Source organism: Haliaeetus albicilla, chromosome 11 (assembly GCF_947461875.1).
Source record: "Haliaeetus albicilla chromosome 11, bHalAlb1.1, whole genome shotgun sequence".
NCBI classification, from domain to species: Eukaryota; Metazoa; Chordata; class Aves; order Accipitriformes; family Accipitridae; genus Haliaeetus; species Haliaeetus albicilla.
Window position 1 is genome coordinate 40,731,973 of NC_091493.1, and position 22,574 is coordinate 40,754,546.

General features: G+C 47.0%; 1 protein-coding gene across 3 annotated transcripts in view; it reads right to left on the reverse strand.

The window, feature by feature from the left end:
* TCERG1L (transcription elongation regulator 1 like) overlaps nucleotides 1–20,126 on the reverse strand; it is a 94,071-nt gene extending 73,945 nt beyond the window's left edge. For 2 of the 3 annotated variants that reach the window (XM_069797263.1, XM_069797262.1), the window contains exons 1-4: nucleotides 19,690–20,126; nucleotides 18,214–18,360; nucleotides 17,221–17,401; nucleotides 4,994–5,173 (exon numbers count right to left, since the gene is read on the reverse strand). In XM_069797263.1, the coding sequence (XP_069653364.1) occupies nucleotides 4,994–5,173; nucleotides 17,221–17,401; nucleotides 18,214–18,360; nucleotides 19,690–20,028 (847 nt within the window). In that variant the 5' untranslated portion in view covers nucleotides 20,029–20,126. The remainder of the gene's footprint in view (nucleotides 1–4,993; nucleotides 5,174–17,220; nucleotides 17,402–18,213; nucleotides 18,361–19,689) is intronic. The other variant, XM_069797264.1, reaches the window with a different exon arrangement.
* Between the last annotated feature and the right edge of the window lie 2,448 nt (nucleotides 20,127–22,574).

The window sequence follows — 22,574 nt, forward strand, 5'->3', positions numbered from 1 at the left end:
CCTTGAATGGTTTGAGATCAGCAGTTTTGAGACAGGAATGCCTGAAGAGGATAAAATCTGGAAATCAAGTCTAAGGGCCATCAGTTCTCATCTGCAAAAATTTCAAGTATCCCATTCCTCCAGTAACTACTCAAGCTGCTGTCTGGAACAGAATTCTGGGGTTTTCCTCACGTATTTCTACATCGTTTGCCTCTTTTTTTTTTTTTTTTTTAAACCAAATGAGAAATGGCTAGCGAAACCAAACCAGTGTAGAAAAGCAGAAAGCAGCAGAACACTTTCTTTGAGCTGTTGGAAACAGAAGCTCAGGCCCTCAAGACCTCCCATGACATCTCCCTGGGGCACAGCTAGAGGAGCCAGCACCATCAGCTTCCATAGTGCGAATAGACTTTTGACCTTACATTCTATTTAACTTTTATTTCCTTTTTCATTTTTATTTAATTTTTTATTTCAACTTTTCTCTGTAATATCCTGGAGCCTCACTGTTTCCAGGCACCGTTAGCTTTCTACATCACATTTGGTCTGCATTTAGCTTTATCCTTCTGCAACAACACATGCACGGATTTCAAGATTTTTGATTTTTCAGGCTTATCAAACACCCACTCCCTATTTGTAGATGTGACCCTACAGCCATTCAAGTCATCGGCAAAGCCCCCGCAGCTCTTACTGAGCTGGAGTCAGGGCACCAGGCGCTCGGTGGTCTTCTCACACTCCAGTCCACGAGGAACCTGACCACTGATGTGGTTTTTGAAGGATAGGGAGGAAGGAATAATGTGCCTTTCAGGTGGCTAAGAAAAATAGATTTGCTCTATCTAATATTACCAAATGGAAAAAAAACAACAAAAACCCACAAACAACAAACTCCAATACATGTTCTCCATGCACACTGAAAGTCAAGATTTTTTAGAGTGCAGGTAGGACTGGGGAAGGAGGGACAGAACACTCTGCTCCCTCCTTTTCTGCTGACAACATCGCTCTGACTCCTCACTTCCAGAAAGTTACTTCAGCAGCGACTTAACTCTTTCTTACACAAATCACACGACGCGTTTACACAGGGCAATGGCAGAAAGGCAGAAACCATCTTTTATGGATCGTGAACAACCATTTCCAATTGTATCAGCAGTAAATGAACCCAAACACAAAACGAGAACGACATTGGTATTGAATTCCAACCCTGTAGCACCAAGACAAGGATTATTAATATCAATTTATGCAGAGGACCACATCATACTGAAATACAACTGGGTTTCTGATTTTTAACAGATATTAACAGTTTAAATCTCAAGTCCAGAAGCATTAAGAGCAGAAAATTCATGTCCTATACTAGGAGGGACTGTGGCTACAGTGGGCTCTCGGGCCAAAGGAATTGCCTTACGTCTAGAAAACAGAAACACGTCCAGGCCACTGACCCCCAGTATGGTTGATTTTGATAACGTCTCGTCAGGGCCGGGATGCCATGCTCCGAGCTGGCATTTCGCCTCAGTGCAGAGGTGCTGAGTCCTCGACCCAAGACTGGGGGATATATAAACACCTGAGCATGAACTTCTGAGGGTGAGAAAAAGTTGTGTGTCTCTGGCTTTTTTTTTTTTTTTCTTTTTTTTTGACTGTTCACTGGTGGCCAGAGCCTTGCTTGTATTTTCATTTTGCATTACGTTGTAACATGCAACCTTAGCCCTCCAGAAGATCACAGACCACTTCATGTAGAGACAAATAGTTTCCTCAAACTTAAATATAGCGTATTTTACATTTCTTTTTTTCCATCAATTTATTTCACCATTAAACATTTCTAAGATCAGCATGGTGCCAAACTAATACCTAATGGCAAAAATGATTACAGAAGCTTCTCCCACCCCAGAGCCAAGGGCATAGCAAACCTGCGCCATCCTCCCCCCACCCGCACATCCCACCCTCGCCTCCGTATCCCAGGGCCAAAGGCCCAGCCGGGATCTTCACAGCGTCCCGCACAGGGAAAGGCCACAAAAGGTTTTAAGTTCCCCAAACCACCCGTACTCTATTATAGCTCTACTTCTGATTTTCTTCTACAAAATGCAAAATAAATTGTATTGAAATGAACTTGTAAAAATTACCACAGCGATCTGCATACTTGCAGTTCTCCTTAATTCACGGGACCTGGAGATTTGCTTCAAGGAAGCTCCAAGAAATTTCCTCTGCGAGGCTGGAAAAACGCCGAAGCCTGGATCCTCGCCCAGCCAGCGCCCGCTGCCATACCCCCCCAACAGCTCGCCTTGTTTCACTAATTTGCTATTTCTTACTAACTCACCAAGTTTACTAATTAGGCTGGCAGAAAGTAACACAGCTGAACTGTAAGGCTGCAAAACTAATCATATTAAAAGGCCTCCTTAAAAGTAAATACTCAATTATAAGATTATTGATTGAACAAACTGCCATGATTAGAAACACAGTTCTGCACAAGGTAGTATTATAATACGGATCTCCAGTATAATCAATTAACAGTGTATAACTAAGCACACAACATTCAGCCTTATAGGCACCAATATACACGTAGATTTAGGTTAGGAATAATTTAATCTTTTGTTTCCTAAATTCATTCCTATTATGTGAACATTGACTTGCATAAACTTTAGACAAGGAGAACATGGAAAGTTCATTAATTACCATCTTACTTTATAAATGACACATGGATCAAGAAAAACACAGCTGCCCCCAGGGTCCGCAGATTATGCTTTCTTCAAGATGTATTTCTCTTTGAGAACAATAAGTCATCTTTAATAAACGCCAACGCACGGATGTTTTTAACTGAGAGGCCAACAGGGTTGCGGAGCATGCTCCACACTTGGGATTATCTGTACATTCGATTACGCTTTCTTGACACTTTCCCAGCCATTAACTTATAAGGCAATAGAGACATTTATTTTTGACAGCAGAGAGCTGCCTGTGGCCAACTGACGATTTTTCCCCGCAAATTAAGTTAAACCCAGCTCCAGCCCCTCGCCCGCCGCATTTCGGCAGCGGAGAGCAGGGGCAGCCCCCGGCCACCGCAGCGGGCACAGAGTAGCCGTAGCTGGGCTTACGGCTTCTGCACGTGCTTTTCCCCCATTTTCGCCCACGCCTATCAGGAGCCCGGCTCCTTCATCAGCACGCAGAGAACCTCTCAGCCCTTCTTCATTGGGCGGCTCCGCTGCACCCCCCTGGCCGCAGCCAGCGGACACCAGCCCGGCTGAGAGCGGTCCCTGCCCCACGGGCACCCCGACGCTCCTTCCCAGCCCAGCACCAGCGCGGGACGCCGTCCATCACGCTGGCGTTGACAGAGATCATCTAAACCCAACACCTTCAAGTCCTCTTCTCTGCCAACACAATAAAAAGGAATTTCATAAAAGTGTTTTATGTAAGCCTTTGCAAAGGCACTCGCCTTCCCTCCAGAGACGGTGATTAATAGAGAAAAACGGTTAGCTGGATCTCGAGTTTATTGTACGTGGACTGGGCATTTTCAAGCTTTCTTTTCTAAAAAGCTACTATATATTCTGTAGGAGAAAACACCCAGAAGTGTATGGTTTACTGTGAATGATTGATAATAGGATGATTGCTCAGGCACTCAAAGCATGATATTTGATAGCCTATCATACACTCATTCGAAAGGAAAGCAACAATTATCATGGCCTGACATGTTTATCATTGCAGAGCTGAGCCAGTTATCAAAGTGGTAGAGCTTCCCGGCATTATAATATTCGATCACGTCTAACACACTTCACGCAGAGCTCACCTCCGCAGCTGTAAATCAAAAGTCCTGCGACGGCTCCTTCCCAGATCGCCCGAGCATCTCAATTCAGGGAAGAACACATCTGGCATGTAATTCTGCTCTTCAGCACAGAAAAAGAATTATTTTTTTCCCCTTTGGATTCTCCTCTAAGATGCTCACTTACCAACAGGCAAAATGGTTTCTGTGGGTCAAATAATACTCTGCGGGAATCACCACCAGCTCCCTGCCCTACAGCAGCGATTAACTCTACTTTCTGTTCTTATTTCAGTACTGTCCTTTCTCGACAAAGTCTGAAAGACATGTACCTTTATTCCTATGAGTCAGTTCGCTCTTCAGACTTTCTAACACAAAACCACTGCTGTACGCCCTTGGCAGGCATTTATCCGGGTGATTCTAGTGGCTGCTCAATGGGAACAATAATTACTGAGATACATTTCTCACATGAAGACTCTGTCTGAACACCAAAAATCGTAACTGCATACCTTCTGCAAAATTCAATCTGACTGTATCTTGCTGTGTTACACTTCAAGTACCAAAAAGATGGAGAAAGCACCCTAATTTAAATTTTTAACTTAATCGGTACATAACACTTCTAAATATAGCCTTAAGCATTCAAAGTACAAACAGTTTCAAAAATTACCCTAAGGACTTTAAATCAGTCAGACTTCCACAGCGAGTCAGGGATGCCGTAGTACTTCCCCAGCTGCCATATGCAGAAAGTTGTTACGCAACGTCACGCTAACAAAATAGTGTTTTTTCCAGTAAGCAACCACATCTAAACCTACCGGGAAAAAATACAAAACCATGGCTACATTCGTCCAGCATATTTTATAATTATAAACACCCAAACAATCTACTTAAGTCTTAATTAAATATTATTGTACGCCGAGCAGATACCTTTCAACTGCCAACACTGCGACCCGAGGATCCGCTGCAAAGACTTGGTGCCCTAAGACCACGTTTTCTTACAGAAGCCACTAAGATGACAGAGGACGCAGCTCAGTTCATATACTGCCTGCAGACGCGACATCAACACTGCAAATGCAGAGGGAGTTCTGAACTCACTTTTAACACGCAATTTCAAAGAACGCCTCTAAACTGCACCGGAAAAAATAAGTCTAATTCCAGATTACGGTAATGCCGCCAATATCCCCATAATATTTAACAACGCACACCCAAACCCACACTCGGGAGCCCCTCTCTATTGCAAAGTAAACATAAAAAGCTGCTCGTTAGTGCCGCCAGGAGCGACCTTACCTGGAAAAGGCGAAGCCAAGACAGGAATTTTGATGGGCGAGAAGGTCAGTACGTGGCAGGGCTGGACGCTCGGCCCCGAAGGTCCCTGGGGGGCTTCGGGCTCCACCGACACCATCGCGGTGGTGGCCAGCGCCAGGGCCTGACCGCCGACGACCGGTTTAAGGCTATTCTGGCAACCACCTGTGGAAGGGCGAGATACAGCAGGTTTTATTTTCAATCGGAAACCAGCGGATTTATGTAGGATGATGCGTTTCATCATTCTGAATTTCAATGCAAGATGGAACAAAAGTCTGCAACATTTCCCATGCGGCCTCTGCTGTTTGCATGTCCACCTCAGTGAGACACTAGACTTTGAATATATTGTATAATGTTTTTTCTAAGGACTCTCAAAGCCCCTTTCCTAATTCTTATTCTTGAAGTCCTAGCTGGTGGTTGGTTCATTCATGGATATTAAAACCCCATATATGTGAACATATCATTATAACCTAGACGGACAAGACAGTAGTGAGTCATATATGAACCATGCAGAGTTATTAAATTTAAATGAAAAAACTCAGTAAAAAAGTCAAATATTTGAACACATTGGTCGGGATTTCCTTCAGCTCCACAGCTTCATAATGACCCTTATTCTGAATTTTCCTAAATATAAGTTGTCTGATTTCAAACACGAATTGTTTTTATTACTTGCTATATTAACCACCCAACATTACTGTTATCTGTCCAGCTGTTCTCCTGTATTATGCACACAAATACCTGACTTTTACAGGTTTTACATACTAGTGTCCTTCATCTCAAAAATACACCACACAGGAAACTTCCCATGGTTTTACATGGGAAGTCAGAAGTCCCCCAAATCAAGGCTCAAACACACTTTTAGACTATGTAATATTTACCTTTAAGTCTAACAAGCTTGGGGGGAAGACCTTCAGAGCTCAATCTTGGCTAAATATGTTAAACAAACAAGAAAACGAGTAGTAAAAATCTTAAGGAGAAAACCTAATTTGACAAACACCAGCTGTTACTCCCTCTACACTGAGCTATGTATTCAAAAATTAAGCAATCATTAGCTTATTATGTCATTCTGCAAATGTTTTCAGTTCATGTGGAAATCCTTCAGGCAGTAAGAGCCAACTGTAGCTCTGCAAAAAAATCACTATTTGATCAGCCTCCCCACTTCAGGCGTGCCATGAGTTTGTCAGATTTCTTTTTCCAAGTGCTTCTCCGCGAGGAAAACGGGGACTTGGCCACGAGCGGCGCTTGGGAAGCGTGGCCATCGGGGCGGCGGGTGGGCGACGCAGCCCCTCCGCGACACCGTAACAAACTGCAGCCGAGCAAGCTCGGGTAAGGTCCTATTCCCCTACACAGCTACGCAGCCCAGACGCCTCATCCAGGCTCTTCCATCCTGCTCTGGCCTCAGACACCTAAAAAGTTTTGACTCGCAGATGCCAAATGCTGTTTTGCTCTCAGTTGGCATTGGGGAAAGAGTGGGTCAGTGGTTTTTGGAAAGGAACCTGCTTTGGTTGCAGATAATTGGGGCTCCTGAGGCTATCTGTTATACTAACTTCTGGCAGCTTTGCGCCTGACTCTTTATAAACAATTATTTGCCAACAAAATAAGCTCTGCATTAGCAAAACAGAAGTCAAACATTTTCAGTAAGCATCACCAAAAAACCTCCTATTATTTCTACTGTATTTGTCAATGCCAAGAAGAATTCACTTAAACACCTGCATATGCGCTAATTAACAGGCATGCAGGCAAAAAAAAAAAAGCCCACAAATACTAAAGTTTTGATCATTCAACCACAGGTAGATGAAAAACCGATTATTCTGCCAGAGTCACAATGGAAATTAAAAAAAAAAAAAAATCAGTGTCCAACTAATCCAACTGTGTAATACATGTTTATTGTTTATTCACCTGAGGACTAGAACAGACCACGAGATTAGGTTAAACACCTGGCCTCCAAAAGCCTGTGTGTGTTCCTAATTCGAGCTGCCTGCAGTTGGGAAAGATCCACAACACATCTTCTGTAACTCTTATGAAAACTGATGTCTAGAAAAATGACTTTTCTACTAGCTTCCGACAGGGTACATGAGCAGAAAGGCTGTTTATTTCTCGTTTGATTCTTTTATTTTGGAGGAGAAGATGCAATTTCCCCAAAGAGCCCAGGAAAGCAGCAAAACAATGTAAGCCTTAGTTGCTTGGATAGCTGAAGTCTTCCACCAGCACAGATGAGTAACGCTCCTGAAGCAGGGTTTCCTTATTAAAGTTTCATTAATCCCTTTATTAAAGTTTCATCAGTCAGCTGAAAGAGAAGTTTTGGTGATTTCCCTGCCTTTGATGAAGTTCTCTCCCCGTCTCTCCTGCTAAATAATTCCGTGAAGAAAGGACTACCCCTATAATTGTATTAATAACTAAGAGGAGAGCACGGACAGGGCGTCTGGCGGTCGTCAAGCCCACTCTCTCACTTTGCAGTCAACTGAATAATCACGTCAGCAATTTATCAACCCCTAACATAACATATGATTTGCCAAAGCAACTGGAAGCTGGCCCAGGACGTGACTTGTTGACAGCTAGGAACCTTCACCTGCACTCAGCATAGCTGGAGAGAAGTTCTTGGAAACAAAGCAGGCTTTGCTCTAAGTACTTCCAAAATCTTCTTTAAAGGGTTTTATAGAATCATCATTAATCACCCCACATTTACATGAATTTCAAGAGTCAAATAACTTGAAGATAGTAGTAAAATACTACCATCAATGTACCCTTGAGGGGAAAAAAACCTGCAAATTTTTTCCTAGCAATGGTGGTTTCCCCAAATCTGTTTTTTGCCAAGTCACGCTACACCCTGGTTAGTAAGGTAATACTGGTCTGCTGAAATAACAAACCCCACTTCAGTGCCCTTCCCCAGCCTTCCAGCTCTGCTCCTCTCAAGCGCGCAGATTAGGGGGAAACATCCGAGATGGGCAGCGCGTTTTGATGTGAAGCAATTGAAGAGCAGAGAGCAGTTGAAGAAGCAGTGAAGAGATCATTCAGAGAGAACTCACCGACGGTGAGGAAACACGGTGAAGGCACCGAATGGGGCAGCAAAGCCATCACAAAGGCTGACGGGTGATCAGCAAGTATCTACCTGCCAACATCCAGGTGGAAAAGGGTCTACGCGCACAGCTGTGGAAGAGCAGCTGTTTCTGTTGCGCCTTCTCTTCTAGCGCAGCATCGTCTAGAAAAAGGTTGTGAATTGTACCCCATAGCCTGATCCTGACCTAGAAGACCGGTTTTCACGTGGCACATCTGCACCCTCCGGCTACAGCACTGCACCATCGGGTACCACCCCTGCTGCAGGACGAAGCAGCCGGGGCCACGCTGCCGTGCCTGGCCAGCACACGGCTGGCTAGGACAGCACAACCTCCGCTGCCCAAAGCCAGCGGCTCCTTCCCGGGGTTTTCCAGGACACCAAGAGCAGGCTGCGAGCCTTCCCCGCACAGGTATGCAAACCCGACAGGCAGACACACGCACGCGGTGGTCCTATGGCACATGCTAAATCATGCGGCACGATGCACTGCCCTCGAGTAGTCTCCATCGCCCGCCACGGAGGAAGGAGACCCTCGGCGATACAAAGGCTGACCCCGCTGAGACCCACCAGGCAGAGCGTGTCCAGCACGGAGCGTGCTCAGCATCCTTTCCAAAATCCACCAAACCCCTCCACTCCCCCCAGTCTGCACCAGTGCCCTCTCTACCCTCACATACAAGTCTCTGCAAGCAGACAGAGCACACCCAAACCTGCCTTTTGGCTACTGACATTGTCCAACACATTAAAAATTGAAACCATGAGATTTCCCTCCTTGAAGAAAAAACACACAAAAGAACAGATATTACTTTATTTAACAAGACAAAAGTAAAGACTACTAACACCTGTGAGATATGAAGATCCACTCTTACCCAAAAAGGGTAATTCAAGACCTTTCCTTTCAGATAAAAAAGTTACCGGTATTGTGAAAACTTACTGTACAGACAATGTAATGAATTTTAAATTGCACTTGATCATTATAGTCTTTCAGTCTTTGTCTTCAGTTTTGCCTACAGGAAAACCTCTTTAACCAAAGGGTTATGAATATCTTTCCCAAAAGACCCACATTAAAAAAATAACAGAGGAAAAAATTTCAAGCAGGTTAAAGACCTTTTGAACTTTTCATCTGTCTTTGAGAAAAAAGTATTAACACACACAAGTATAATGTTCCTTGCAACTTTTTTTAATGATTCAGTGAATCACTGGGTTTTGCTTATTCTTTCAGCCCATGAGCTACTGCAAGTGCCCAAAGGCCCTGTAAGAGCCTTTCTGCATTAGGAGGTGCTCCTTCGGGTGAGGACCAAAGGACCCCAACACAGACACTGACCTGGCTGCCTCTGCTTTTTTGCCTGGAATACCCAAAAGACACAATTATAACACAAATGGATTTCCACTGCAGTGTGCTGCTCTGTCTCTACCAAGCATATGGAACCACACAGCACTTGATTTCTATCAATCAAAGCTTTCCAACCACCAAACCTCCTGTTTCTGTGCTGCTTCCCATGCTAATCTGCAGTAGTTTAGCATGGGAAAAGGACACCAGAACTCAACGCTACTAGGGAAAAAAATCACACCAAGTATTGAGTAGCTTCCTAAGGGGTCTGAGACATTTTCCATGTATATTTCAAAAAAAAATATTTTGAAGGGTTTCAACTTAAACGTGTATGCTATGGAAGTCACATAAAATTAAACACCAATTCAATTAAATTGAAGTTAAATACTTTGACCCCAGAGTTGATGAAAGTTAGTAACGCTGAGGTCCTAAACTTCACCCATAGAAGGACGTATACCATTCTCACTTCTTTTTAAAGCAATATGCAAGCTCCTTGTTTTTAGTCATGAACCAACTGATCCCCACCACCCTGACTGCCTGCATCCCTGGTTTTTGGGGGTTTCCCCGCTGCCTGCCCTGACCTCAGGGCTGCTCTTCAGGCACCCACACCGCTGCCTGGTACGCATCAGTCTGGGGAGACAGAGCTCATAACCCAGCCTGGCGAGGACGCCGTCCCGGCACCGCCACCAGTTTAGCTTTAAGGCAGCAGCCGTCATAAAATACTTAACGCTGCTTCCAAAGAGGTATTAAAAAACAGCTCCAAAAGAAAGAAAAATAATTGAAATGTGAATTATTATTATCCCTTATTCCCTTTCCGTTCACCTGTAAACTAAAGTCTTTTAGATGACAGTCCTTTATTAGACTGTTATCAGAATTAAAACTGACAACAACCGTCCTTTGATGGAGAGGGGGAAAAAAAGAATGTAGTTGAAATACGCTAAAACAACTCATTGCTTCATCCTCCCTCCTTGAAGACAAACCATTAAAAAGGGGACTACCATAACAAAATTCGTGCAGAGACCGGTGGTTCCTGCCCTCACCAGCCCTCCCGCTGCAGGGAGCCCCGGCAGAGGTGGGTCCTGTGCAATCCGCCTTCTCTTCACCAGCAGTGCTGGTGTCACAGAAGCCGTCTTGGCCAGCTAATCCATTAAAACACAAGGTAAATTTTTTAAAAAAAAAAAAAAAAACAACATGGCAAAGCCTGCCGATTTACAGAAGAAAACGAGCCTTTTCTGCTTGTTTTCCCCACTCCTGCCAGCCAGAGGGGCAGGGACCCAGGCAGGGCTGTGCCCACGGCTGGCAAGGGAAAGCCCCACGGCCAGCCATGGCAGGACACCGAGAGAAAAACTTCTTCTCAAAAATATTTCAGTCATCAGTTACAAATCTGGTATTTCTGAAAACCCTACATGTTGGATCATTTGCAGAGCTGATAAAAATGATCACATATATATATATATATATATCAAAATGATAGCTAGGATTAAAAGGTTACCAATTACAAAAATGTTAAGTTTGAAGACATGAGTATTTTAATAATATAGATATTTATACTACATATACATACACATAAGTATACTGGCTTCAGTACATCCAAGGAGATGCTGGCTGGATTTGGATTTTCCCCTCTCGAGGGGGCTGCCACCGGCTCCCTCTGAGCAGCCAAGTACGGGCACACGCTCCCTGAACTTCAAAGTTCCATTCTCGACTTTCTCAATAAATTGTCCTGGGAGAAGGTCAGATGCAAGATGACAAGTGGAAAGAGGTATTAAAAAAAGGGGGAGGTCCAAGTTTAGTGGGTCTGCGGCAAACTTCCTATCTGTAGACATTTTGTGACTACCAGGATTGGGTTTTTTATTATTATTAGGTAACTCCCCATAAATGGATAGCAGCTAGGAATATAAGTTACTTTTATTATTGTTTTATTTATCAATAGAAGGCTGTTTACTACTTGGGATGAAGCACTAGCGATTCTCCTTGCTTGCTCCACTCTGCTCTCTACCATTTAGAAGCTATTTTCTGGTGCCATGAAGTCAACACGACCAATACTCTTTGGCAGACTGAGGTGCCATTCCAGTTGGGTACTTTCTACAGAATAAACATATCTCTGAAAAAATACACACAACTACCAATAAAAGTAAGTTTCCTTTGCAGAAACAACGAAACCTTATTTTTATCCCATCTGTTTCGGTGGGCTCTGAGGTGCCCTCCTGCCTGAAAGCCGGACCACCAGCCAGTTTGCCTGTTCAGTTACTTCACTGAACACCAATTTACAAACGCCCCAGCCCCACCGCTCGCCGTGGCGAGCCCCCCCCCAGCGTGGGGCGGCCGCACCGTGGTTTGGGTGCTCTCCCACCGGTGCCCACGAGCCGCCTGAATTCCGCTCCTCTTCCCCCCTGCACCCAATGCCCCCCCAAGCAATGCCCCCCTCTCCGCCCCCCACATCAGGGCTTGGCACCAGACATGACTTTAAGGGGACCTTCCAATGCCTCTTGCAAGGAACATGGTCTTTTCCTCAGGCACAAACCCCTGGGAGAGCTCCAGCCCACGAACTCACCGCGCCAGCACCGATGCTGGCACAAGGCGGGTGGCCGAGAACCTGCCGGCCCCGCTGCCCGAACCGCGCGTCGTCCGAGATGTCAGCTGCAGAGCATCGGAAGCAGCATTCATTATATCAATAAAATGAAGCAATGGATTGACTTAAATAGCATATTTACCCCAACGCAAAGGAGAACATATCGATATCCCACCTCCTGTAGCCCAAAGGGAGGGAAAAGAGCTTATTGCCTTTTCCATTTGTAAACTCCAGCTGTTGCACGAGCCTGCCAGTAACAGCACCACTAACAGCTCACTTTTTTGCTCATATGCAATACATAAAAATACCTGGCTCCTCACAAACGAGAACAGCCCCTGCCAATCACTGAAAGATCTGGATTTCTTTATAAGGAGGTCTTAGGGCCAGGTAGGACAATATTATGAAAGGGTCAGAACTACAAGCCTTTCCCATAAACACTTTAGATGTAGTTTTATTTCTATAATTCAAGTGAAAAAAAAAAAAAAAAACCAAACAAAACAAACTTAACCAGGCTCAAGTATGCACTTGATTTGGGTAGATAACAGAAAAAGCACCAAAAAAGTACAAACTTCATAAGCAAAACAAAAACTTTGTAAAGGCTGTGAAAAGTCAAGCATTCCAAGAGACTTAAAGTGTTCATCTCTCCAGTGCCTGAATGCTCCACAAATAAAGAGAGGTTTTGTGGCATTTCAGGGTTCTTCAGGTTCCTGCAGTACTGCTGTTGTTTTCCAAACAGGGAGCCCTAGCACATGCACGTTAAGTATCATAGAATCCAACTTGAAAGGCCCAAAACCTGACTACTTGTATATACACGTGCTTCAAACATAAAGCTTGTGTTTAGGAAATACAGAAGGTCAGAGGTCCTGCGTCACATATTTCAAAACTATTAAAAAAAGTAAGAAAATGGAACCCAAATTTAACACAAAGCAACCACATTTCTTCATAGATTTGTAATGTCTGAAATTTAAACTGAAATTACCTAGAAAACTGTATCTGTACATGTATGTCTATTTGCATATACATTCTGATACTCGCTATGGAAAATATTGGCTCAGTCCCATAAAGGTTAGCGGGATTAAAAGAAAGAAAAGGACACTAACAGGAAGGATCAAAATTTTAATCTACATAGGATCAGTAATGCTAAAGCAATCTGGTGAAAGAGTATACATGAACTCTTCATTCTGGCATTTCTGATTTCAACACCAATGGATGAAAGAGCAAAAAGATTGCTATGGAGCAAAGAGATACTGTGGAAATGTAGAGGCAGGAATGAAGCTTTGACTTAGCAGAAAATATTTTCTATTGAAAAATCATTCCACAAAAAAAAAAAAAAAAGAAAAAATATCTGATTTAAGACGACTATTTTCCTTCTAGTAAACCAACACTGAAAAACACTGACAGTCTTCATTCCAGGTTAGATTGCCTCTGTTACAAATGAAAAAAATACCTTGAGCATTTTGTTAAAGGTGAAAACCATTAAAAGGCTTTCACCTCATCAATGTCTCCTCCCAGCGCTCACAGTTCTGACACGGCTCCCTGAAGGAGACCTCCGAGAACGCAATGTCTTTGCCATAATGCATTAATGCATTCTTCTGCATGCACCTTAGCTGCTATTACTGAAGACAACTATTGTACCAGGGCGAGTACGACGCTCAAGATCAGTAAGAAAATGCAATTTATGTTGAAATGTGCATAAAAAAAAAATAATCCATTTGAGGACTGTCAAACATTTTATAAAATGGAAACAAATGTTAGATCTTCCTCTGCTCTGAGTAGAAGCGCAGAAGGCAGCATCCAGGCTCCACTCACCCAACAACCTAGCTGAAGCTCCTGTGCTACAAACACTCTATTTGTGAGGTTATACAAGCCTCCAAATTGCTGCTGAGCAACTGCCCACAACTTTAACCCCTAGAAACTCTCGAGGGTATTTATTTGATAAGCCATTGGCAAGATTTACAGAAGCAACCTTCATCTCTATGCGCTTGCAGCACAAGTTGCAGCCAGGACTTGGTTCAGGTGTGGATGGAAATTCCTTACTGCAGGCAGAGGGTGTCCCTCCAGAATTCCTGGGACTGTACGTAGATGATCTGCTCAAAGCATGATACCCTGAAATGAGCTGCAGAGTGTCATGGTCTTCACTGAGGAGCCCAGTAGTGACCATTATGTTACTGGTTCTACTGGAGTGCCCGCACACTGTCAAGGTTTAGCATCGCACTGGGGTTTCCCGGAGAGCCAGCAAGCTTTCCGTCCCTGCAAAGGCTGGAGCCTGCGCGATACAGGACCGTGCACCCAATTACAGGAGACGTTGACTCGCTAACCTTGCGTTTCATAGCCACCCTCCAGCAAGCAGAAGGCAAACGTGGATTTCAAGGGCTATAAGCTGAAAGCCACCACCTCGGAACTTCACAAAATCCCTCCATTTTTGACCTGGATGGGGATGCTTGCGTCGCTCCCCTCCCGGCGCAGCCGCTGCCGGAGCGGCAGCCTGCCGCAGCTCTGCTCACACGCTCCCGCCGGCGGCTCCCGAAGCACCTCTGGGGAACGTCGCTTCTTCAAGAGACGACAACACGCTCGCACCTCTATCTCCTGCTCCCTCCCTCACAGGAGGCTGGACAAAAGGCTTGTTCTCCAAGGTTTCCTGGGAAAACCTTCTCGAACGTACCAGTAAGAACACACCCTTCACAAGGACCCACCGCCGGCGATGCTCTTGAGAGCCAGGAATGCCAAACCGCAAGAATGTACCTTCAAACATTTAAAATAGCATCAATAATAGCAAAAGCATGGAACATCATGTGCCAGAGGGCTACAGCCGTCATGGAACGGGTGCCACCAAGGGGTCCTGCCAGCGGTCCCTCAGCCCACGTCCCGCGGCCACCGACCGCACGGGGATGCGCAGACCGCACGGATCCCGTATGGGCACGTCTGCCTTCGGGACCAACCCAGCCCTGACTTCCTCTGCACAGCAGAGAGCACAATGCAGGAGACAAAAATATTAATCCTTTCTCAGCGAAAATACTGCATTTTTTGTGGGGAAAGCAACGCCTAGGTATCCAGTAGACGTAAAACCACCTATCATTCCTAGGTGGGAAAATAAAATGTCACTATTCGCTTTAGATACACAAAATGGTAAGTACATAAATTCACGTTTTGCAATATGCGTGAGAATAATAGCTGCCTCCTTTTCTCACGGAAAATAACACCGTCTAGTAGCTGGAGCTCGCAGCTGTTAAATTATGTGCACTACCATTCGCCAAACTCCAGTGCCTCATTCCTTTATCTTTGTAACATTGCTGATACATTGAGAAAACAATTATATCATTACTGATAACTGTGGAAGGCAAACCTGCTGTAAGACAGGCTTTCAAAATGAATACAGCCACAGAGCCTGCAAAAAGCTTATTAACTTCTCAGTTTAAACCACTTAACTAAGCAATTTGCTCAGTATTTTTATTACTCTTCATATTAAGTGTAAAGATTATATAGGAAATACTTCAAGTACTACCATAACACTTCCTAGAAGCAGCTTCTGACTATACAGCTGGAGGGCACCAATATTGCCATCCTGCAGTAATGCCATCACCGCGCACGCTTCTCTGCTCAACCTCTAGAGTCCACATGCGGCCAGGGATGTTATTGGATTAGCATCGATCGCATCAATCCGAAATAAGACTTCGGGAGGGATGGGAAGACTTAGAAAGATGGTCAGGGGTCTTTGTGCTCCTCCCTGCACCTCTCCCAGCCGAACAGGAGCTCAGGGGGTTTCTGAAGAGGTGGCAGCCAGCGCCGAGCACGCTGCCAGAGAAGAGCTGGATCCACCTGAAGACCTCCTGCGAAAATGGGCCTGAAGGTGCGTATACTGCCCAGGGGGAAGAAAATCTTCTTTCCTCTGTGCTACTTACAGACTACAAATGTGGCATCAGGCTGGGAAAGCCCCTGGTCGGTCCCTAACCCGCTGCCAGGCACGCTCTTTCTTTGCATCTGAAATACTGGATGTGATGAAATCTGTTTGTTTAAAATAGGGAACTATTTTAAACACAGATAAACAAACGACGGGCTGTCGCTCCCCTGCACGGAACAACCTCCCTCACCGTCGCGCCTGTCCTTAAAACCACGCTTCGAACGGTGCCTCCTGCCCGGGAGCACGGCTCAGCTATTCCCCACGGCATCCCAGGAGGAATGCATCAATATAATGGGGTTTCGCCCGTGGCAGGCTCATTTCCGAGCGCTGCCGAGCAGCACGCCAGTTGAGCATCGGGCGATTCTGGCAAGAGGAGAAGGCAGCTTACTGCAACGGCTTGCTAAAACATCAAAATATGGAACCGATTCGAGCGGTTCAACATGTTTCAATACAGAACAATATTCACTGCTAATTAATCAGCCTGGCAAATGAACCCAAACAGTCAGGATCTCTTCCAGCAGACTCTCACAGAATCTCTGCATTACTGGCAAAGTATAAGAAAGCTTCCTGTGTCCTAGACAGTTGCAAAACAAGAAGTACTTGATAGGGCAAAGAGCAAGGTAAGAGGGGCTCTGCTGCCAACCAGACGGACATTACCTTCCATCTAAGAAAGAAAGAAACAATTGGCAGCGAGCCATTAAGACTGTCCTAATTCTGAATTTAAGAACATATGTTAGGGGTTTAACATCAGGAGCATTTTACTTCTTAACCTTTTCTACGAAACAACTGCTATTTTAAATTACTACTGTAGCACCAAAATAGAGAGATGCAGCTTCACTGCAATGCATTTTCTGTTCTTTCCCAAGTATAAAGCTTAGCTCTGCTGTTAACAGCTGTGACATACCCGAGTTCTGCAGATTAATGGAATTTATTGCACAAACATCGTTGTGCATAACTGAGTCTTAATGAGATGATGGATCAATTGCTCTTCTCTACTGATAGCTGTCTACACAGACCACACCAAATTCTTAAAATTAGCAGCCAATAGGAGAATTATACATGAACCGTGTTGGCAATTTCTTGTTTGAAAATAAAGCAAGTGTGCTGGGAGTGGCAGGCCCCTTCATTCCAGAAGTTGACAACCAGTGATGGAACAATCTGTTACAATCTTCTATAATTACACATGGTCTTTTCTTTCTTTAAAAGTCATTTAGAGGATGAAACGCACTTTGCCATCAAGGTTCAGATCAAGCAAGAGATTTTCAGCTGAACAGTATGAAACTCTTACTTTAGAAAATGGCTTATGCATCTCCAGGAGATGCATTTAAAAAAAAAAGTACTTAATTATTTACGTCCTACTGACCTGGCATCAGCTGAGGTGCCAACACCACTGTGGGAAGAGGCCTGGAGGCAGCAGCTGGCCTGGCTATAGCCATAGCTACTTGATTTGTCATTAACAGAGGTTTCTCATTTCCCTGGAAGAGTCTTGATTCCTCAGGATGTATCCATGCTGAATCCAGAGCAAATGCATTATTCAAGTATATCTGTCCAACATAAATAAATAAAAGAATGTTAAGGTTAGAGATACTTTATTCTCACTTTTACTTCTGAATTTTGTATCTTTAACTCAGTATTACAGGTAGTATCTCAAGTTGGGGACAAACTTGCAAAAATAGATTGATTTCTGCTCTGTCAGCGTTGTAGGCTGAGTTTAGTTGACCATTTAAAAATTAAACAGCTTCTAACACGACTAATGAGCCAATGCAGCATCACAAAAAGGAAAGAAGAGCTGAAAGCAACTGTGTCCCCAACACAGTTACTGTGGAGCAGGCCCACCTGCAATTCGGAGACTTCGGTCGCCTTCCGAATTGGCGAGATGGGGGTGAGAGAGGGAAATGGGGTAAAGTCCCAAAGCCGCGTTTACATTATTCAGCTAGGTAAAGGTACAAATGTAGGTAACCGTGGGCGGGACGAGGGCGCAGGACCACGAGTGACACCCTGGCACCGGGGACGTGGCAGCACTCGCGGTGACGCCACCGCCACCAGCGCTGTACCGCAGCATCCGTTTTGGGGAAAACCAGGGAAGTACCAGAAAGAAACGGAAAATGGAAAACTCTCATCATCACATCCCATCGTAAAATAAAAACATTCTACTCAACGTAATAAAGTGTAAAGATAGTTTACTCTCTTTAAAACTTCAGAAAAGTGAAGCTGTATAACTGCTGAAGTAGCCTTCTCCATTAACCGTCCCTTACGACACTCCTCCTCCGCCTTCACAATTCACAAAACCCATAACATTTTTCAGCTTAGGTACTTTAGCCTTAAAAATACTTCAACATACCAAGATCAGACTTACCTTGCAGTTTGGTAGCCTCTTATCGATCCAGTTTTTCCCAGCATGAGGCGGAACCGTAGATGCGTACACAGGTGGAAAAATAGGAACGAACTCCACGCTCGAAGAAGGCGAAAATCCTATGACTGGAGAATGAGCTCCAAATATCCACTTAGGGGAGAAAAATGGGAAGAAAAGTTACCAAAAGGATCTTACGCTCAGTAAACAGATGCTTTTCATGATTTCCTGATTACAGGAAAGATGAGCACAGAAAATTTCAAACGTGTCTCTTCTGCCCAGCAACCATTTGTGTTTCTTTAGGCATTAGACGGTGAGCGACGGATGGCACTGACATTATAAACTGCTTTAGAAAGCCACAAACCAGTAGCCTGGCAGCAAAACCAGTACTTGGCTAATGGCTGCTAGTCGCCAGGGTAGCTTGGTTTTTCTCTGCTCAAACAGAATCTCACATACAAAACAGAAACATCACCCGAAAATGTTTCTAAAATTCGTCTCGAGGCAAACAAGAACCAAAGGCAATGTCAGAAACCTATTTTCTCTTAACTTAAATTCATTTGGCAAATAGGTTCCCACAGTAAAACCACCTCTGCAGTTTATTTAAGTGGTCTCACACTGGGGAATAATTGATGTTACTGTTTCATTAGACCCAGCACTGCCTATTTTCTCCCTCCCACTCGCTCCGCTCCCAAGCCACAAGAGACGCTCGTGCTCGAAAAGGCTGGAAATCTTCACACGAAATCGAGCGGATACTACGGCGCTCGCATCTCTCTCTTATTTTTACTTCTGCCTAGTAAAAAATACAAAGGCGAGGCACAACCACGAGCACAGCTCCCGGCATCTCCGCCGCTAACACCAGAAAACGGCCGGAACGCTTCGCTCTTTCGCACACAGCCTCGCAACAGCAGTTGATAATTGAAATATTCATGGGGGAGAGCACTGGCGAGACAGATTGGTTCAGCCGGCATGACTCAAAACTTTAGTCTTTATGAATATTCAAAAAAAAAATAAAAAAAAAAAGCAAGGCGCTCGGCGTGGCACAGGACCCTGCGAGCGCCGCGTCCTTTCTGCCCTCCTCCCGCAGAACCGGCCTCTCGGGGGAGGCCGGCAGACCCTTCTCCTGCCGGGGAAAACGCGGCTGCCGCTCTCCGCTCCCCTCCGCTCCCTTCCCGCACCTTCTGCCGGCGGCCGCCCGGTACGGCAGCGGCGAGCGGAGCCGCGCACCGGCGCCCACGGCGCAGCGCTCCGCGGGAGGGGGGGGGAGACCCCCACCGCGTCGCCCCCCCCCGGCCCGGCGGGCACACAGACACACAGACACACAGACAGACACGGGGGGGGGGGGGGGGGGCGGCTGCCGCCGCGGCGCCCACCCGGAATCCCCCTTCCCCAGGGCCGGTGATGGGCTCCGGACAGTCGGCGACGGTGAAACTTCTGCCCCCCCTCCCCTCGGCCCCCCCCAACACGGAGCCGAGCCGCCCTTACCTGCCCGTGGAGGAAGGCGGCGGCGGCGTGGTGGTGGTCGGCGGCGGCGAGCAGCGGCAGGAGCGGCTCGCAGGGGACGCGCCAGCCCGGGGCGGCCCGCAGCAGGGCGGCGGGGGGGGCGGGCGGCGGCGCCGGGAGAAGCAGCGGCGGCGGCGGCGGCGGGGGGGGCGGCGGCGGCGGAGGAGGGGGAGCCCCGGCGGTGCCCCCAGCGACCCTGACCAGCCCCGCGGCAGCCGGGACCACCCAGGCCCAGGGGGGCGCGGGGGGCTCGGCGGTGGGGGGCCAAAGCAGGGCTGGGGGGGGCGGCGGCGGGCGCTTAGTTGCGGGAGCCGGCAGCATCCTACATGGCAGGGGGGAAGCGGTGGGAACCCGTGGCGGGCCGCCCCACGTTCCGCACCGGCACCGGCGCCGCCGCCGAGTGAAACTCCACTTCGCGGCGGGGTGCCGCCGGCAGGCTCCGCCCGGTGCGGGGGGGGGACGCGGGGAGGGAGGGAGGGAAGGAGGAAGGGGGGGGGGGCCGCGCTGGGGCCGCCCTCCGGAGGGGCGGGGGGCACCCGGTAAGCGGCCTCGGGGGTCAAGATGCTCCCCCCCTCCCCTCCACGCCGGAGGAGTGCGGCTTTTGCTGTGGTCCGTGGGGGCGGGCGGGCGGGGGGGGGAAGAGGGAAAAAAAAAAAAAAGGTTTTTTTCCGCGTCCTATCGCATTAAGGTTGTTCACCAGCGCCTGGCATCTCGGGTCCTCCTCTGCTGCGGGGAGACGTCTCGGCGGCCTTTGGGGGGGTTAGGGCTTTGGGGGAGGGGGGGCGTCGAGGGGATGCGCGGCCTCACGGGGTGGTGCCTGGGCTGGGCACGGCACCTCTGCCAACCCCCCCCCCTTCCCCCGGCCGCCCCCGTGGCGGGGAACCGAGAAGGGAGAAGGTTTCTCCGGGGTCAGCCGGCGGGCTCCAACACCCCACGGCCGCCCCCTCGGCTGAGGCCCTTCTCCGGCCTCCGGCAGAGAAATGCAGGAATTCGCTCGCCCGCAGAAGGAGGCGAGCCCCCCGCCGTCGAGGAAAGGCCTTTGGGGAAGGAGGTGCCCGGCCCAGCAGCGCAGCCCGCTGTGGGTGCTGCTGCTGGGAAGGTGGGAAGGGTCCCACTGCCCGGGACACCCCCCACCACCATCCCCACCACCACCATCCCCACCACCGCCGCCCAGGCCTGCCCGCTGCTCCTGCCAAGCCGTATAGACGGCCGCATCGGCAGCCCCTCGTTAAAAATTAACCTTTTGACCCCTGGTCGCAGGTAACCTCTAGCAGTCAGGAGTGAGTCATCATACTTCGTGGAACGATTCGAGGGCAAAACGAGCACCCACCTCCTCTGCAGGTGCCTGGGAGCAGCTCCCTTCCCCAGCCCAGCTCAGGCCGTCCCGGGGTTGAGCCACGGCGGCAGGACAAGCAACTGGTTTGCTTGCAACCTGTGGGCTTGTTTCTCCTGCCTTCTCCTCCCTGCTTTCCACCGAGGAGAGAGGAGCTGAGCAAGCCTCTTCAGCTGCTGACGGCATCGCAGCTTCCAGCCTCTCCAGCAAAAAATTTAAAAGGAATGAATAACAGTAAAATGGGCTGAGCCCGAGTTCACAGAATATACAAATGCTTCAACTTTACGGTTTAAAATCATCGCTATGTTTCTCTGCCAAACCACCAGCGCTGCTCCAGCTCTCCATCATAGCGGCACGGCAAGTGCTGCACGGTGAGAAAAGGCAAATATCTGGCTGCACCCGTCCTGAGTTTGTAAATCACCACGGTCCCAGAGTGCCAGAGCGCGATGGAGAACTTGCTACCTCAGGATCGTGCAGCTGTATGTAGGCAAACCAGGGGCTTCGTGAAACTGCACGGAAGAAAGCCAAAGGTCTCAGAAATTCATCTTTTTCTCTCTTTTATTTGGTGCGCAGAGGAATTGGACCTCCCGTGGCAGTGGCTCACCTTAGTAGAGGTAATTCCCAAGAAGTTTTAAAATCAATTTATTATGATCTGTGGATAAACGCAAGATCAGGGAAATACATTGCTTACAATTACCCTCAGAGAGATACTGGGAAATACAGATTTGAGTCACCTACAAAGTGACAGAAATCAGGTAAACAGAAGATCACTTCCAAACGTTCTGGTGCCTGGCTATTTCTTAAACTCAAAAAATCACTTCCTGGTAATTGTAACTGAAGGAGGAAACAGAAACATACTGACAACAACAAGAAAAAAAACAAAAAAAAAAAGTTTGTTTCCTATGAAATGCAGTGGTCCTTGAGTAGTCTGTTTTAAATGCCATAGTTCATCTATAAAATACTGAAAACAGCAGCAAAATAGAACACTTTGTTTTTATTAGTGGCTGAAGATGTATTTTGGGGAGGAAAAAGGTTGAAGGAGGATCTGAAGAAGTTCTGCAACTGTTTGTGTCCACCCACCTGTGCATGCGGAGGCGTACCCCTCCCGTGCGGGTGCACCCTTGCCAGTTAGCGGGACTTGGAGCTACCTTTTCCCGGGGCACACAACACTGACAAGACTACTTCTTACTTAAGGTCCAGAAGAAAGATTGTTTCTCAGAGGACTGTATTCCCTGTGTTGAAACCACGACTAACATCGGCCCATTAAAATTACCAAAGGCCAGCCTAGATCCAGCAACTGTGTAACTATTTGAAGCACAAATCAGAGTGGTGTTATTTAGACCATCAAAACCACTGATTAACAGATCAAAATCATTATAATTTCTTACCAGCGGGCAGTCTGGCTAAATACTTTCCTAATATTAGATGGGAAAGCCTGTATGTGTAAGGTGGCTTCGGAAAGCCCCAGCTCACCCGAGTCAGTGGGGGCCGGGGGGAGTTTCTCACCTGACAGCCAGCCATGTTACAGCCTGGC